The sequence below is a fragment of the Eleutherodactylus coqui genome, chromosome 3 (genome assembly GCF_035609145.1).
Source record: "Eleutherodactylus coqui strain aEleCoq1 chromosome 3, aEleCoq1.hap1, whole genome shotgun sequence".
Taxonomy (NCBI): Eukaryota; Metazoa; Chordata; class Amphibia; order Anura; family Eleutherodactylidae; genus Eleutherodactylus; species Eleutherodactylus coqui.
This window is the reverse complement of record NC_089839.1, coordinates 48,073,176-48,090,784: the sequence shown is the minus strand read 5'-3', so window position 1 is coordinate 48,090,784 and position 17,609 is coordinate 48,073,176. Positions and strand designations below refer to the sequence as shown.

The following is a 17,609-nucleotide window of genomic DNA, read 5'->3' as shown; positions in this document are numbered from 1 at the left end:
CAATTCCCAGCAACCTGATTGGTTGTTTGGGTTGGCTGATTCACCAAACAACCAATCAGGTTGCTGGGAATTACCTATTGAGGCAGAAGTGGGAAAGAAAAAGTTAATATGCATGCCGGGACCATCGCTGACCAGAAGAGGAGCTGAGCTTACAGGAGGAAGTAAGTATGTGGGTCTCGGGAGGAGCACTGTGGGGTGTCACTACTGCACTGGGGGGTGTCACTACTGCACTGGGGGGCGTCTCTAATGCACTGGGGGACGTCTCTAATGCACTGGGGGGCCGCTGGGGGTGTCCCTAATACACTGGGGGCCACTGGGGGGTGTCCCTAATACACCAGGGGCCACTGGGGGGTATCCCTAATGCACTGGGAGCTGCTGGGGGGGGGGGTCACTATTATCGCTGTGGGGTGGGGGACACTATTACGACTAGGGCCGCTGTGGGGTGGGGGTCACTATCACCGCTGGAGCCGCTGTGGGGGTCACTATTATCGCTGTGGGGTGGGGGACACTATTACTGCTAGGGCCGCTGCGGGGTGGGGGTCACTATCACCGCTGGAGCCGCTGTGGGGTGGGGGTCACTATCACCGCTGGAGCCGCTGTGGGGTGGGGGTCACTATCACCGCTGGAGCCGCTGTGGGGTGGGGGTCACTATTATTGCTGCAGCGTGGGGGTCACTATTACTGCTGGGTGGGGGGGTCACTATTATCGCTGGGGGTGCTGGGGGGTGTCACTATTACCGCTGAGGGTGGGGGTCACTATTACCGCTAGGGCTGCTGTGTGGTGGGGGTCACTATTATCGCTCTGGGGGGGTCACTATTACCGCTGTGGCCGCTGTGGGGTGGGGGTCACTATTACCTCTGGGGCTGCTGTGTGGTGGGGTATGTTTACATGTGGCGGACATGGGCAGGGCTGTTTCAAAATAGACAGGGTGCAGATTTTGACTACTTTTTGGATGCAGAAATGCTGCAGAATTTTCCACAGAAATTTCTGCTGAGGACATTCTGCAGTATTTCCGCATCCAAAAAGCAGTCAAAATCTGTACCCTGTCTATTTTGAAGTGGCCCTGTCCTTTTTAGAACGACGGGGGTACAATCATACGTCGTGATAAGCCCCGCCCCCTGACGTATTGGCACTTTGCGATAAATAAGTGAGTTTTAGGTTGCAGTTTGGGCACTCGGTCTCTAAAAGGTTCGCCATCACTGCCTTAGGTAATTAATTTCACTTCCCCTCACGGATCGGATCGGATCCATGATGAAAGGTGAAACTTTTACCTTTTCTTAAAATTTTCCAATAGAAAAAGGCGATCACGTTAACTTTTTTTTATATTTAAATGATCGCTGTTATCCATTGGATAGCAGTGATCATGTGACCGAGAACCGCATACAGTGGCTCCCAGTGATATCTCTCTGCTCTGGGCTACACATATTGACCGGGAGCCAGAGAGATTTTAAATTTCCCGGGCCGCGCACCCTTCTGTGCACGGGCCCGATGTATGACGTCCGTTGCGCATGCGCTGAAGTCGCAGTCGGGACCGGGAGGCCAGAACGCCGCAAGACATCGCGGAGGACAAGGATGAGTTGTCAGGGCAGCTGAATCTTTAACTTTTATTTACTTTTCATTGAGTTCCATTCAGTAAATGCCAGCAATCATGTGACCGAGGAAGGGGGGGCGGCCCGAGGCCCATGATGACAGCTCCAGGTTGTCGGCTACCTCCGAGAAGCGGCAGCATGGAGCCATCACGTCCACAGCTTGCAGGGTTTTAATCCCCACAGGGGCCCAGCAAGCCAGGATGTAAAAACACTATTGGGTAGTCACTAAGGGGTTAAGAAAGATATAACAAAAGGGCAGACTAGATGGACCATATGGTCTTTTTTGCCATCAATTTTCGGTTTCATAAATCCCGCCTCTAGGAAGTGATTGGTTCTCCAGTCAACCAATGCAGCACTGGATGAACTTGCGCGATTATATCGCGAGCAGCAGCGATGGAATGTGTGATTCTTCACAAGAAACCGCATTGCTGACGCTACAAAACCGCGGGGAGAAAGCTGTGATTTTGTAGCGGCGATATCGCTGTCGCCCGTGTGAAAGAGGCTCAAGAGGTTGGCTATTTTGCAATCACTGCAATTTCAGCAGCTGAAACCCATGTTGATTGCCAGGGAAGCTGCAGGAAAATGTAGCATTACATGACTACCATTCAAATGAATGACTACTCATGTGATACATGGCTCAAATACCATTAAAGCAACGATTAAAAGAGACTCTTACATTGTATTAGTAGCAGCCAGATAAAGGACTAATCCCGCATATTCATGAGCTGCAGACTGGCCACACCCATCCCACTGTCAATGATTGGCAGCTCTCTCTCTATGCACAATAATAAGCAGAGAGCTGTCAATCAGTGGCTGGAGGACTGTGTGACTGGGAGGAGCCTCCAGCTCATGAATATCCAGGACTACTTTAAGTAGTCCTCTATGCATGTGCTGGTACTGATAAGATGTACATTTCTCCCAAACTACTGCACGGCTCCATACAGCAGACATATCACTGTACTACCTTATGGTGCCCTCAGAGAGGGAAGCAGCGTTTCTTTAACCCCTCAGTGATGAAGCCTGTTAACTTCTGAATGACCAACTAATTTTCCGGTTTTTCATCGCCACATTCTAGGAGCCCTAACTTTTTTGCCATTCTGCCGACATAGCCATATGAGCGTCTGTTTTTTGCGTGGCAAGTTGTATTTTCTAATGGAATCAATGTTAGGTACATATAATGTATTGTAGAACTTATTTTTTAAGTGATTGGGGAAGGAAAATTCTGCCATTTTTTTTAAATTTCCTTTTACGGCATTCAGTGTGCAAAATTAGTAATGTTATTCTCTAGGTCAGCATCATTCCGGCGACACCAAGTTTATAAAGTTTTCTTATGTTTTGTTCTTTTTGTACACCATCTTTTGATGGCCATTAAGGGGCTTTATTCTCCAAAAGACAACGCTGCATTAGAATCCCTGCGTGGGTCTCCCGTGTCGGTGGGAGCTGGTGCACTGTCAGCCATCGGACCCCTGCGATGTGATGCTATGGCACCCAGAGGCTTGGATATAGCCTCTACGGTGGCCTGTGAGGCTCAGTCTCTGGCTGACCTAATAGGCTTTCTAATGCACTACTATACTGAAGTGTAGTAGTGTATTAGAAAAATGATAAAAGATTCTGGTATTCAAGCCCCCTAGTGGGACACAAATAAAAAGTCACAGTATAAAAAAATTTATAAAAATAAATATGTCAAAACCCCACTCCCCCCACCCCCCAAATGTTAAAAAAATTAAAATAATAAAACAAAATCACATATGTGGTATTGCTGTGTTCATAATAACCCAGACAAAAAAGTGAGTACATTATTGAACCCGTACAATGTACGGTTTACTTTGGCAGGATGAGTTGTACTTTTTAATGGTACCACTTATTGATTCATGCAACATTTTGATCCCTTTCTATTCAGTTTTCTGTAAGGCAAGATATGTCGAAAACAGTTAATTTGGCCTTTTTTTCTCATTATGTGCACTGTTAACTATTATGCTTTTTTCTATAGGTCATTACGAACACAAACGATACCACGTGTGACTTTTTGTTTACATTTTTTTTAATAGTAAGGGCTAATTCCCACGGGCAGATTTCCGCCGTGTATCACGCGGCGTTCCCCCGCAGCTATTAGGTTCTATTGAACCTAATAGCGCAATGCTAACGGTGCAGAATTCCACCGTGGAATTCCGCCCCGTAAAAGTACCCATAATCACCTGCGGCATGTTCTATTTGCCGTGGGCGAACGCGCAGATGGCTTCCATTGCAGTCAATGGAAGACGTATGCCACGCTATCCTCCGCTGTAGCACAGCCGAAGATAGCGTGAAAGCGCCTCCCTGCCTACCACGTCATATGAGGCTCCTGGCGCGTCTACTGTATGGGGTGCCGTGACGGGCTCTGCTGCGGTATTCCGCTTGCAAAGCTAGTCACGGCCGTGGGCACTAGGCCTAAAGGGGGAAAGGTTGGTTTTGAAGTTTTTCTTTGTTTTTACTATTTATGTAATACTTTTTCTCTCTTTATTTTTGTCCCACTAGGGGGCTTGATTATCCGCATTTTTTAATCATTCTTCTAATACACTACTATACTTCACTACAGTAGTGTATTAGAAAGCCTATGAAACTCAGCGAGAAGCTGAGCCAAACAGGCCACCGTAGCTGGCAGACCTGGAAGCTATATTCAAGCCTCCTGGTGCCAAAGCAACCCATCGGGACCCCATGATCGCACCATGAGGATCCAATAGGTGACAGAGGGAGCCCCCTCCTTCTGTCAGCCTTATACATGCCGTAGTCGGACTGTCATCCAACAGCCGAGAACCCGCTTTCCTTAGCACAGGAAATCCCCTCCGGGCTTCGCATAAAGCAGTCGTCAAAAGACGACGCTAAAGAATAAAGCCCCTTAACAGCCACCGCCAAAAGACATATGGGCGGTCGTTAACGGGTTAAGCATTACAGTATAACCCCAAGGCACTTACACTTAAGTGATAGCAATCTGTCCAGTTAGGAAGCAAAAGAGATTGTGCATCAATGTCACTTGCTTTGGTGCAAATGAAGGTGACAACAGATGCACTAGAGAGGCAAGAGCAAGGCAACCCCTATGATATATGATCTATGAACCGTTTAACAGTGCAGTCCAGGGCTGACGCTATGAGACTGTGGGAGCGTGTTAGTGAACAGTGAAGCGCCGATTACTCCAAATTACTAGTAAGAGCGCAACCCAATCAGAAGACAATGCAAATTTCAGAGTGAACGTGTGGGTTGGAATTTGGCGCGACCGTCCTGTTGAGCCATAACAATGGATGCTGTCATTCTGTGCCTCAATGGGCCTCGCAGTGGCAGCGTCCTGGTTTCAGAGATGTAGCATTCATAGGTTTACCTGGATACCCAACGATGGACTTACAAAAAAGGAACTATATAATCATTCGTCATCACAATTCTGTCAAATCTTGCCGAGTATACCACAGGGCAGAAGCTCCAGCAAACACAGACCACCGTTTGCTTGTTGCCGAAATAGCAGTTCCACTCTGACCGCCCCGTAAGACCAGATCACGACCTTCATTAAACGTTGTCGCCCTGAAGGAAAATCCAGCACTCGAATTCCAATACAACATCGCAATCGAAAACTGGTTCCACGTTCTGGGAAATCTCCCAGATGAACCAGAGGCAGCTTGGAATGTCACAAGAGACGCTATTCGTGAAACCGCAAAGACCGTTCTCGGATACCAGCGTCCCCGTAGGTAGTTCTGGCTAATGGACGACACTATGCAGGTCCTTGAAGCGAAGGCCAAAGCCCGCTTTAAAAACAACCGAGTAGAATGTAAAAGGCTGAAGGGCATGTTCCGGGCAAAGTCCAAGAAAGACAGGGAGCGGTACTATAATGCTCTGGCTGATGACGCTGAAGAAGGTCTGAGGTCAAACAATCTAACTGCAGCATACAAAGCAGTCGCCAGAATCCGAGGATCCTCATGGACCAGTCGTCATACGCCAATCCACAAATCCGATGGCAGCCCTTGTACCAACCATGACGAGACACTTCAACACTGGTGTAAACATTTCTCATCTGCCCTAAACCATCCACCGGCTAACCCGTGTCATGACCTAAATGACCTCGAATCCGTTGCTGTGGACAACCATTCTGTGCCTACGGATGCTCCGTCACGGGAAGAGGTCCGTTCTGCTATTCAGAACATTAGACACGGACGTGCCACCAGCTCAGATGGCATTCCACCTGAACTGCTGAAATGCGCAATTGAGCCAATAAGCACTGCTTTACATCAACTATTTCTGCGTGTCTGGTCTTGTGGGAAAGTCCCCGTCTAATGGAAGGAGGGCATCATCCTCACCCTGTACAAGGGGAAAGGCCCAAAAACATCATGCACTTGGCCAATAACGCTCCTGTCGGTTCCCGGCAAGGTCTTCGCGCACGTTCTACTCTCAAGGGTACAACCACTCCTTACCTCCAAGCGGAGACCCCAGTAGTCAGGCTTCACGGCAGGCGGCTCCACCAGGCATGCCATACTTGCTCTTAGGCTCCTCTCAGAGATATACAGAGAATTTAAAAGACTGCTCTTCATCACGTATGTCGATCTCAAGGATTCGACTCAGTCGACAGAGAAGCTCTCTGGAAGGCCCTGCATGGCGTTGGCGTCCCCACATCCCTTCTAAACCTACTAAAAGACATGCATTAGGGCACACCCGCCAAAGTCCGTATCAATAGTTCAATCTCTACTAGTTTTGAGACCTCGTCTGGTGTTTGACAAGGTTGCGTCTTCGCTCCTGCACTCTTTTGCAGGGCCATGGACTGGATTCTTCAGCATATTGTCCATTGAAATGGGGTCACTCTTCCGGAGTACTACTTCACCGACCTGGACTACACCGATGATGTTGCACTCTTGGATGTCGCATCTAATCTGAGACACTCAATTCGGTTCTGAGGCTGGGGCTTCACATCTCCTGGCAATAAACCAAGCTGCAGAATCTAGAAGTAGGCGCAATGCCTCCGGACCTAGACGTAAACGGCCAGAGAGTCGATGCTGTCAGTGAGTTTGTGTTCAGCATACAGATGGGAGGGCGCTTCCGGACATTCTGCGGAAAATAGCGCTGGCAGCCTCGGCTATGAGGTCCCTGGAAAAACTCTGGCGGAGGCAGAACATAACACTCAGGACTGAGATTCGATTTTACCAGACTTGCGTAATGCCAATATTATTGTACGGCTCGGAGACTTGGACCTTGCTGTCGCAAACCACTGAGTGTTTGGAGTCCTTTCACATGCGATGCCAACGCCAGATTCTCCGTATCCGTTGGTTCAACTTCATCAGAAATAGTGAGATACAGGCTTGCACAGAGCTTCAGTCAATCATAGAAACAATAACAAGGAGACAACTTGCACTTTTTGGTCATGTTGCACGCTTGTCAGAAGCTGTCCCAGCCCATGGTGCTCTAACCACAGCAATTGCTAGGAAAATCAAGAGACATCCCCCTGCCAGATGGCGGAGGCCTCCTGGTCGTCCACGGCGCTCATGGGTGCAACAGATAGGCAACAGTACCTCTTCTGACATTTACACTGAATGGAGCAATGTTCTCAGTCGTGGTCATTCCAGATTGGCGCTGTGGACCATCGCCCCAAGGGTGATAACTGAACTGAACTGCCTTGTTGAACCCAAGTTCATTCCAAGGGCTTTCACCACAGATTGGTACCTGGATCTCCTGCAAACAATGTTGGATGACTTTCTGGATGATCTGTCCTTGTCGTAGCAAAAAAAAGCCCACTTTGAGTATGCTTTCCCTAATTCAGTCATAGCAGCGGTCCCACGGGACTTTTAGAGAGCTGAAAAGCGGATTTCTGCTTCTCACATGCTACTATTCAACTTTACAATTGGGTTTTACTCTCTCTTTTACAGGGGTCACAACACAAAATTGAAATCCATGTTCCAGGGCCCCTAGCGTGCTGTGCCCCATAATATGTAGTGCATCCACACCTTCCTATTTAAGTATGTTGTTATTTCAATAAAGGACCCCAATATTGAGCTACAGGCCGGATCGGCCTTTTTCTTTCCAATGATTTTTATTGGTATTTTCAATAACAGAACATCGTTTTGATTACAATGTGTATTTCTAAAAATCTCTACGACTATAATAATAAAACATTGCAGCAAATTTTGTAAAAATTTTCATAACAGAAAGTACTTGACATGTAATTGGACGCGCCATAATATTACTATTCAGCCTGTTTTCTGTGGAAAATGACGCTTGGATCGTGACTTCTTCCTGTAAGAAACATTACTTTCCCTCTGCAAGAACCAGAAAAGTCACCCCTCATATTCGGATTGTACTTCCCTTTGTAACGGTCTTCAATGACTGAGATGTCTTGTGTGTGTAATACGCAGTGAATAGAACCCATCGATTTCAATGGGTTCGCTCATATGAGCGTATTTTTTCACACGGTGTGCGATCGTGTGATAAAATACGCAGCGTGACCTTGTCGGGGCGCGTTACAGACTGCAATAAGCCATTGAAGTGAATGGGTGGGCACAAATCGGAGTGAGTAAGCAGCAAACCTGCTTATTTGCACACCACTTCAATGAGCCCGTCTACAGTCCTTTGAGCATACGCAAATATGCAGTGTAGTTGTGCACTTAAAAACAGGCCAGAGCAGGTGAAAAAACACGGGCGTAAACAAATTGTGGTCGTGCAAATACATATCACAGTTTCACGACTGAAGTGTGCTTACATGCATGGCGAGGTGGAGAGTGAGGGATGCTATATACACATAGACAATGGTCAAGTTGAGTCAAATAGTGGCTGAATCGGGATGACTGCAGGGGCGGTTGATTGCGGCTAGCAGGGATTGCAGTCAGTAGGTCAGGGAGCATGTTATCAGGCGGAGTACAGAGGGGTTTGGTTTAGGGGATATGGAATGCCTCCCTGAAGAGGTGCGTTTTTAGAGCACGCCTGAAGTTTAGTGTGTCAGTGATTCCCCAGATAGTTTGTGGTAGCGCGTTCCAGAGGACCGATGCTGCTCTGGAGAAGTCTTGGAGGTGGAAATGAGAGGTTCGAATTAAAGGGGCACTAAATCTGATTTCGTTAGCGGAGTGGATGTTGCGGATTGAGATGAGGGAGGCAATGTAGGGCGGCGCTGCGCTGTGGAGGGCTTTGTGGATGATTGTAGTGAGTTTGAATTGAATTCTGCATTTGAAGGGGAAGCGCAGTGCAGTGACCGGCACAGGGCAGAGGCGTCCGAGTAGCGGCTGGACAGGAAGATGAGCCTGGCTGCCGCATTCAGGATGGTTTGGAGAGGGTAGAGTCTGGCGCAGGGGAGGCCGATCAGCAGCGAGTTGCAATAATCAAGCCGAGAGTGGATGGGGGCAACAGTGAGCGTTTTTAGTGTGTCCACGGTGAGAAAAGAGCGGATTCTTGTGATGTTCTATACAGAGTTAAGTAAATGGGAGAAGTGACATTAAAAGTGGCGTTTGTATTGTTAGAAGAAATTACATTTATCGTCAGAGTCGTGTTCGTCTACTGTACAGCCTGTACTGGTCAACTTTTGACAAGCAGTAAATATAACTGCTTGGATGTTCTTGACAAAGGAACGAGACGAGCGCTCACTTTGGTTACAGGCAATTATTCATTATTAGACTACAGACTGCATTTTACATTGACAATCTAGCTTCTTTTCCCATTATGCAGAAATTAAACCATAATCTACACAGCTGCCCCCTGACCTTGAACACAATATCTGGCAGTGATGAGACTTATATATGTGCAGCGCATCAAACCGGCAGCAGACCCACAGCTCCACCAAGTGGTCATTCAAGGGCTTGTTAACTTAAATCTACACTAGCTGCTGACACATAGAAAGTACTGTAGAAAGTGCAAGGTTGCATTCGTGTGGTGAGTCAGAGATTGACAACATGGATGGGAGTATATTTATTGACAGTGTGGTTGATGACTATTTGGGTCCATGCAATATTTCTACGATAGCATTGAACCTCTACAGCACAGGAAGTGTCATCATAGGGACATGTAAGCACAGGGGCTGCAAGATTAAAACTGAAATATAACATGATTATAATTCGAAAGCTATTGTATACAGCTTTTTCCTCATATATTCATGCATACTAAAAGGGTGCCGCAGCTTTTAGTAAATTCTTCTTTAACCCCTTAATGACACGGCCTATTTTGGGCTTAAGGACGCAACGATTTTTGGCGGATTTTCATCTCCATTTTTCAAAAGCCATAACTTTTTTATTTTTCCATCGACGCGGCCGTATAAGGGCTTGTTTTTTGCGTGGCGAACTGTAGTTTTTAATCGGTGCCATTTTCGGTACATAGACTATATTGCAAAACGTTTTTTTTTTTTTTTTTTATGATCGCAGGGAGAGAAAACGCATTAATTCTGCCATAGATTTTTGCGGTTTTTTAACAGCGTTAATCATGCAGCATAAATGACACAATACATTTTTTGCACGGGTCGGTACGGTTACAACGATACCAAAATTCTTTTTAGGTTTTTCCACTTTTCTGCAATAAAAACCCTTTTTTTGGAAATCTTTTTTTTTCTAAATCACTGCATTCAAAGTCCTGTTACTTTTTTATTTTTCCATGTACGGAGCTCTGTGAGGGCTTATTATTTGCGAGACAAGCTGTAGTTTTTATTGGTACCATTTTGGGGAATATACGGCTTTTTTGATCACTTTTATGCCATGGCAACCAGCCGGGCTCTCTGCAATTATATTGCAAGAGCCCGGCAACTTTATAAAGGGAGCGCGCTCCCGTGTGAACTCTTCTCATGCTGCGATCTACATAGATCGTGGCAGGGGAGCAGTTAACACCGTGAGGCACATCTCCGATGCACCCCCGCTGCTGCAGCGGGAGGCCGGCTATGACTGAAAGCCGGCTCCCACTGCAGGGATAGCGCGAGATCTGTCATGATCTTGCGCTATCCCTATGCCGTAAGGGTACGTCTTTTTGCGGGAAGTACCTTGCTCCCATGACGTACCCTTACGTCATGGGGAGGGAAGCAATTAAAGAGGTCTTCACATTAAAGGGGTTCTCAAGGACTTGAGATGTTATTGATAACATATCCTCAAGATAAGTCATCACTAGTTGATTGATGGGTGTCTGGTCACTCGGGATCACTGCCAATCAGCTGAACCACGGGCCCGCTGTCTGTGCAGATATTGCTGTTCATATTGCAGTGGCAAGATTTGATACTGCAGGCACAAATCTTACTGAATTCTATTGGAGCTGTGTCTGTAGTATCAAATCAGGCCACGACAAATGCTTAAAGCACTATTTGATTCCAGCACTGACAGGAGGACCAAGGATCAGCTGCGATTGGTGGGGATTTCGAGTGGTGGACTCCCACCAATCCACTAACCTGAGGTTAGGTCATCAATTATAACAGTGTTGAAAAACCCGATTAAAGACATTTATCCCCAGCTGATTGTTTGGGGTTTGCTCAATGGAACCCCCAGAAATTCTGAGACAGACGCAGCCAAATACCCCATGTGAATGAAGTTGTGATGCACATGCTCAACCGCTGCTCCATTCACTAGTATGGGACAGAAAGAGATCATCAATCTCCGCCTGTTCCATAGAAGTGAATGGGCTGGCGGGTGAACATGTGCACTGCTCCCATTCCTATGGGGCATTTGGGTGGACCAGTCAGAGGTCACCGGTGACTGGGGACTTACATATTTAGCTTCTCCTTAATATCTGAGTAAATTTAAAAAGTTGGCATATTTAGAGACAAATGCTGCAGATTTTCAGCCTCAGAAATTTCCGTTGTAAATTCTGCAGCATTTCTGCAACCAAAAGAGTCAAAATACGCACAATTGGTGCGGATTGTGACTTGAAATTAGCTGCGCAACCGTAGCTGATTTCAGAAGATACCATGCTCCCCCTCACCTCCAAGGTCTTTGCACTCTCAGCACTTTCTACAATTATGCACCAGAAGTTGTGGCTGCCTCTACCCATTTGTGCACGCCCGCCCATTTACCTTCTGTCCCTCCTATTGGATCATATGAATTGGTATCCTACTTTCCTTGGTTTTATCTGTGAGCTTAGGCCCAAGAGAGATACATTCTTTAAAAGGTACGTACCCATCTTTTCCAGGTTAAGATTAGACCACCTGACATTAGTGTTAGAACTCATCTGAAAGCACAGCAGTGCCGCTGATCAATTTGCCGCCTGGCTCCCCCACTTCCTATCCTGTGAAATCCCAACCCTCATCTTAGGCGACTTTAACATCCACTCCAATAACCCCATCTCCCTCTCAGATTCTATTGCTCACCTCCTCCCTTGGTCTCTCACAACTCACAGCCTCTCCCGCTCACAGAGATGGCAACACTCTTGATCTGTTCTTCCTCCGTCTCTGCTCTGCTTCCCAATTCACTAACTCCCCTCTCGCACTCTCGGACTATAATTTTCTCTCTTTCTCTGAAGCTCCCAAGCATCTCCCCAGACCCACCTATCGTATGTACAGGAAACTTCAGGCCATTCACACCCAAAAATTTGCTAAGACCCCTCAGTCCTCTCTGTCCCCTATCACTCTCCTCTCTTGCCCCAACCTGGCTGCCACAGATTACACCACCATTCTCAAACATGCCCTGGATGAAGCGGCACCACCTGTGACTCAAGCCGTCAGAAGCAGACCTCGGCAACCTTGGCACACGCCTCAAACGCGCTTCATTCGGCGGTGCTCTAGATGTGCTGAACGGCTGTGGAGAAGGTCACAAAAGTCTCCAGACCTTCTTCATTTCAAATTCATGCTCAGAACCTACAACCTCGCCCTCCATCACGCCAAACAAGTCTACTTCACCCCTCTGGTCTCCTCACTATTTCACAAGCCTAAATGAGTCTGACACTTTTGACTCCCTTCTCAGCCTTAAACTGGAACCCCCTGTGATGGATCTTAGTGCTGAAGAGCTGGCTGCTTACTTCAAAAAGAAAATCAATGACATCCGGCAGGAAATAACCTCCCACTCCCAGACTAGCCCTGACCCTAGTCTAGTCAGTTCTGCATCTAGCTCCCACTCACTCTTTGTACTCAGACCAATGACAAAGAAGTCTCCAGATTGCTTTCCTCTGCTCGCCCCACCACCGATGCTAGTGACCCTCTTCCTTCCAACCTCCGCCAGTCCCTCACCCCGGTGGTCATCTCCCACCTCACCGCTATATTCAATCTCTTTCTGACCTCTGGCATCTTCCCCTCCTGATTCAGACATACTATCATATTCCAATCTGCTTAGGAAACAGACCCTCGACTCGTCCTATGCTGCCAACTACCCCCCCCCCCCCTCTACACTTGACAGAAACCGCCCTTACAAAAGTTTCAAGTGACCTGCTGACAGCCAAATCGCGGAGCGACTACTCCCTACTGATCCTCCTCGACCTCTCTGCGGCATTTGACACTGTTGATCACAAACTCCTCCTCAGTTTGCTTTATTCTATTGGCCTAAAGAACACTGCTCTCTCCTGGTTCTCCTACCTATCTGACCGCTCCTTCAGGGTCTCCTTTGCTGGCTTCACCTCACCCCCTCTTCCCCTTGCTGTTGGGGTCCCCCATGGCTCAGACCTCGGCCCCTTCCTCTTCTCCATCTACACAGCCCCTATTGGATAAACCATCAGGAGATTTGGCTTTCAGTACCATCTCTATGCTGACAACACCCAGTTATACACCTCCTCCCATGACATCACAGCACCATTCCTTCAGAATGCCACCAACTGTCTGTCCGCTGTCTCTAACACTATGGCCAGGCTCTACCAAAAACTGATCTACTGGTATTTCTGCCTTCTACTAACAGACCTCATCCTGACATCTCCATCATAGGGTCCATTTACATGGGATGACTGTCGGGCCAATGATGCCCAACACTTGTCCCTGTGTGTCCGTGCTCCTGTGCGCTCACAGAGTGGCCAGCAGGGGGGCAGTGCAGGAGATTTCCCTCTTCTATCGTCCATCGTTTATGCAGCATAAACAATGAGCTTATGGCTCACCGTTCAGTTTAAATAGCAGCCATTCAGTAGTGAACAGCTGCTGTGTTATGTCAATGGAGAGGGGCAGGGGAGCGAGAGGAGAGAAATCTCCTGCACTACTCCGCCCCCTTGCAGGCCGCTCCGTGAGCGAGCCAACACTACTAGCTCCCATGTGACAGCACGGGAGCGCGGACACACAGGGACGAGTGTCAGGCATCGTTTGCCTGACAGTCGTCCCATGTAAATGGACCTTTAGTGTATAGCATCACGCCCGTTACTTTGGGGTTATTATTTGACTCCAATCTCTGGCCCAAACAGGTCAGCTGCATCTCAAGGATATCGAAAGAACCCGCCCTTTTCTCACTGTGGACACGCTAAAAACAATAACTGTTGCCCTCATCCACTCTCGGCTCGATTAATGCAACTCACTGCTGATTGGCCTCCCCTGCGCCAGACTCTACCCTCTCCAATCCATCCTAAATGCGGGAGCCAGGTTCATCCTCCTGTTCAGCCACTACTGGGACGCCTCTGCCCTGTGCCAGTCACTGCACTGGCTGCATGTCAAATACAGAATTCAATTCGAACTCATTACCTTCACCCACAAAGCCCTCCACAGCCCGCGCCCTCCGCTCTGCTAATGAAATCAGATTAAGCGCCCCTTTAATTCAAACCTCTCATTCCTGCCTCCAAGACGTCTCCAGAGCAGCACCGGTCCTCTGGAATGCGCTACCTCAAACCATCCGGGCGATCCAATACTCACAAAACTTCAGGCGTGTTCTCAAAATGCACCTCTTCAGGGAGACATACCATATCTCCTAAACCGAACCCCTCTGTATGCCGACTGATAACATGCTCCCCATCCTACTGATTGCAATCCCTACTAGCCGCAATCAGCCCTCTCTTGTAGTCATATAGCATCCCATACATATAGCATCCCATACACTTCACCTCGCCATATCGTGCACATCTCCAGCCCGTTTACCCACTATTTGTAGTATGTAAGCTCGTTGGAGCAGAACCCTCACCCCTACTGTTTCCATCAACGGATTACTAGATGTAACCGTGGTTTTGTTTCTGTTCCCCCCCCCCCCCCCCCTTTTGTAAGCGCTGCGGAATATGTTGGCGCTATATAAAGATTATTATTATTAAAGCTTGGTCACCTGGACGTTGGTGGATGGGCCAATATGATTAGATCAAAAATATATACCAAGAACTTTGCATTATTTATTGTGGTTAGTGTATGTACTGTAATTAGGTATATATCTAATAACAAATGTATTTTGAGTGCTATTGCCACTTTTTGGTTTCTGCTTCTGTATCTCCTTGTGTGCCAGTCTCTCCCGCTCTCCCTCTCTGCGCCAGTCTTTCCCCCTCCCCCGCGCCAGTCTCTCCCACGCTCCGTGCCAGTCTCTCCCCCTCCCCCGTTCCGCGCCAGTCTCTCCCCCTCTCCCGCTCCGCGCCAGTCTCTCCCCCTCTCGCGCCAGTCTCTCCCTCTCCCCCGCTTCGCGAATATGTTGGCGCTATATAAAGATTATTATTATTAAAGCTTGGTCACCTGGACGTTGGTGGATGGGCCAATATGATTAGATCAAAAATATATACCAAGAACTTTGCATTATTTAATGTGGTTAGTGTATGTACTGTAATTAGGTATATATCTAATAACAAATGTATTTCGAGTGCTATTGCCACTTTTTGGTTTCTGCTTCTGTATCTCCTTGTGTGCCAGTCTCTCCCGCTCTGCGCCAGTCTCTCCCGCTCTCCCTCTCTGCGCCAGTCTCTCCCCCTCCCCGCTCCAGTCTCTCCCCTCCCCCGCCAGTCTTTCCCCCTCCCCCGCGCCAGTCTCTCCCACGCTCCGCGCCAGTCTCTCCCACGCTCCCGCTCCGCGCCAGTCTCTCCCCCTCTCCCGTTCCGCGCCAGTCTCTCCCCCTCTCCCGCGCCAGTCTCTCCCCCTCTCCCGCTCTGCGCCAGTCTCTCCCTCCCACCATGCATAAGTTTCTCTTTTTGTTTCTCTTAGTCTCTCCCTTTCTTAGTTATGTCTCCTTCAGCACCTCTGCCTCCTTCATAATACGTCTCTCAGTACGGATATCTCTTTTCTATGTCTCTGTCTCATTATACATCTCTCCGCACACAGCATGCAGGTATTTGTGTCTCTCTCAGTATACGTATGTCTATATCTCACAGTATGTGTCCGTCCATCTTTCTCCCTGCGTGTGTCTTTCAGTAGGTCTCTTTTTCCCCCCCTTAGTATTGCAGTCTCGCTCAGTATATGTCTCGCTCGCTTATCCTTAGCCTACATCTCATCCTATATTTCTATGAAGCTTCGCTCGATTGTATTATCTTAAATCCGGAGCGTTTCCCTTCCCTTTCCCATCCTCCTGCGAGTGCAGGTGTACCGAGTCAATCCTCATTATTCCTATCATACTACTGATTGGCGCCGCTTATATTTTCATATAGCCTTAAACAGTGGCCCGGCACAATACGTAAAAGCAAGCCCATGCTGCTAAATCTTCAGTGGCAAAAAATGGAATTCCTTAACTTGTCTACTCTCCTTAAGGATGAAGACGCTGATCAAAGCCGAGTGAGACCAGAAGGAAAATGGAAATTGACAAGGGCAAAAAATGGGGAATAACTGCAGTTTGTTTACCGCCAGCGCTAGAAAAGCCGCTCCACGTGACCAACAGACCAGTGTCCTAAAACCTCCCTGGAATATGGGCCAGCAACAAACAAACTATATGGAATAATTAATACTGCAGTGCATCAATGAACTTTGTCAGACTGGTTTTATGAAAAGCTCATCAACTTAGATGACTAATAAGGTTTTTAATTGCTTTAATTACATGTCATTACCTTTCATTTCTGCGCAGAGGGTATTGGACGGTACACGGTCTTCTGGAAGGGCCTGGGAATGTAGGTCATATTCTTGCTGTAATATTCTTGGCTGTGTGAAGTAATCATTTGTGTCCCGTGGTTTGATCTCACTCATTATCATGTGCAACTGAGCTGCAGCTTCTGGGGGAGACAATGGCTATAGTCAGAGAGGGACAGTGAACCGAAAACTGCTTTGTCTCCTGGAGTTCCCCTGTGTGCCCTGACTGTTTTAGGGAACTATCAAAGATGACTAAGAAGCGCAGTGGTTGCACCTAAAGGCTTCACAAGGGAAGAGGCACTTTTCAAGATGGCTACAGAAATAATATTGCAACAAAGTAACAAAAGGGGATTTTAAATAGGAGATTCAAGCATTAAATAGGAAACAAATAATCCGTAAACATTCTTGCACCCCCCTTGTAAGCTTAATGAGGTTAGCCGAAGATGAAAGGGGTAATACTATCGATGACCTATCCTCAGGATAAGCCATAAATAGTTGATCGGCTGCAGTCTGATCAGGCCTCCACTTTCAGTGGCATAATACACAGGGGTTGAAGCGGAAGCTGCTGCCCCGCTCCCTCTGTAGTGGCCGGCGCTGATAACTGCAGGTGCAGGCCCCACTGATTTTAATCTGAGCTGCACCTGCAATAACAAGCGCCGGCCACTACACAGGAGTCGGAGCAGCAGCTTCCGCTTCGACCCCCGTGTATTGCAATGTTGACAGCAGGCGTCCGATCAGCTAGGATTCGGAGTGTCGGACCCCAGGCGATCATCTATTTATCACTTATCCAGAGTAGGTTTACTAGGCATTTTATCTCTGCAGATTTGGCACACATTCCACATCAATTCTGTACCTCATTGCTTTTAACGGGAATTTGCACTTCAGTGTACATGGCATGGATATTTTCCACACATGGATCTGAAATCCGTGTGTAGAGAAAAAAAAAAGTGACATGTCGCTTCTCGACACGGAATACACGTTGGGAATTCTTCACTTTGCACTTCGACAGGGGCTAAATCCACATGTTAATCCGCAGCAAACAAAAGAGCAAATCCATTGTAGAAATACTCTGTCTGCTTGCAGCGCTGTCCGTACTGATAGCAGGCCTGGCGAATAGCTGAGTGGCAGCGATACAAAATGTGTATTACTTTTTTTTGCATGGTAAGAGGGAGAAAGTTGGGTTTTGGCAATTTTTT

The 17,609-nt window shown here is 47.6% G+C and overlaps 1 protein-coding gene across 2 annotated transcripts in view; it reads right to left on the bottom strand.

The window, feature by feature from the left end:
• THADA (THADA armadillo repeat containing) overlaps window positions 1–17,609 on the bottom strand; it is a 551,380-nt gene that overhangs the window by 467,960 nt on the left and 65,811 nt on the right. For both annotated transcript variants that reach the window (XM_066595569.1, XM_066595570.1), the window contains exon 20: window positions 16,395–16,556. In XM_066595569.1, the coding sequence (XP_066451666.1) occupies window positions 16,395–16,556 (162 nt within the window). The remainder of the gene's footprint in view (window positions 1–16,394; window positions 16,557–17,609) is intronic.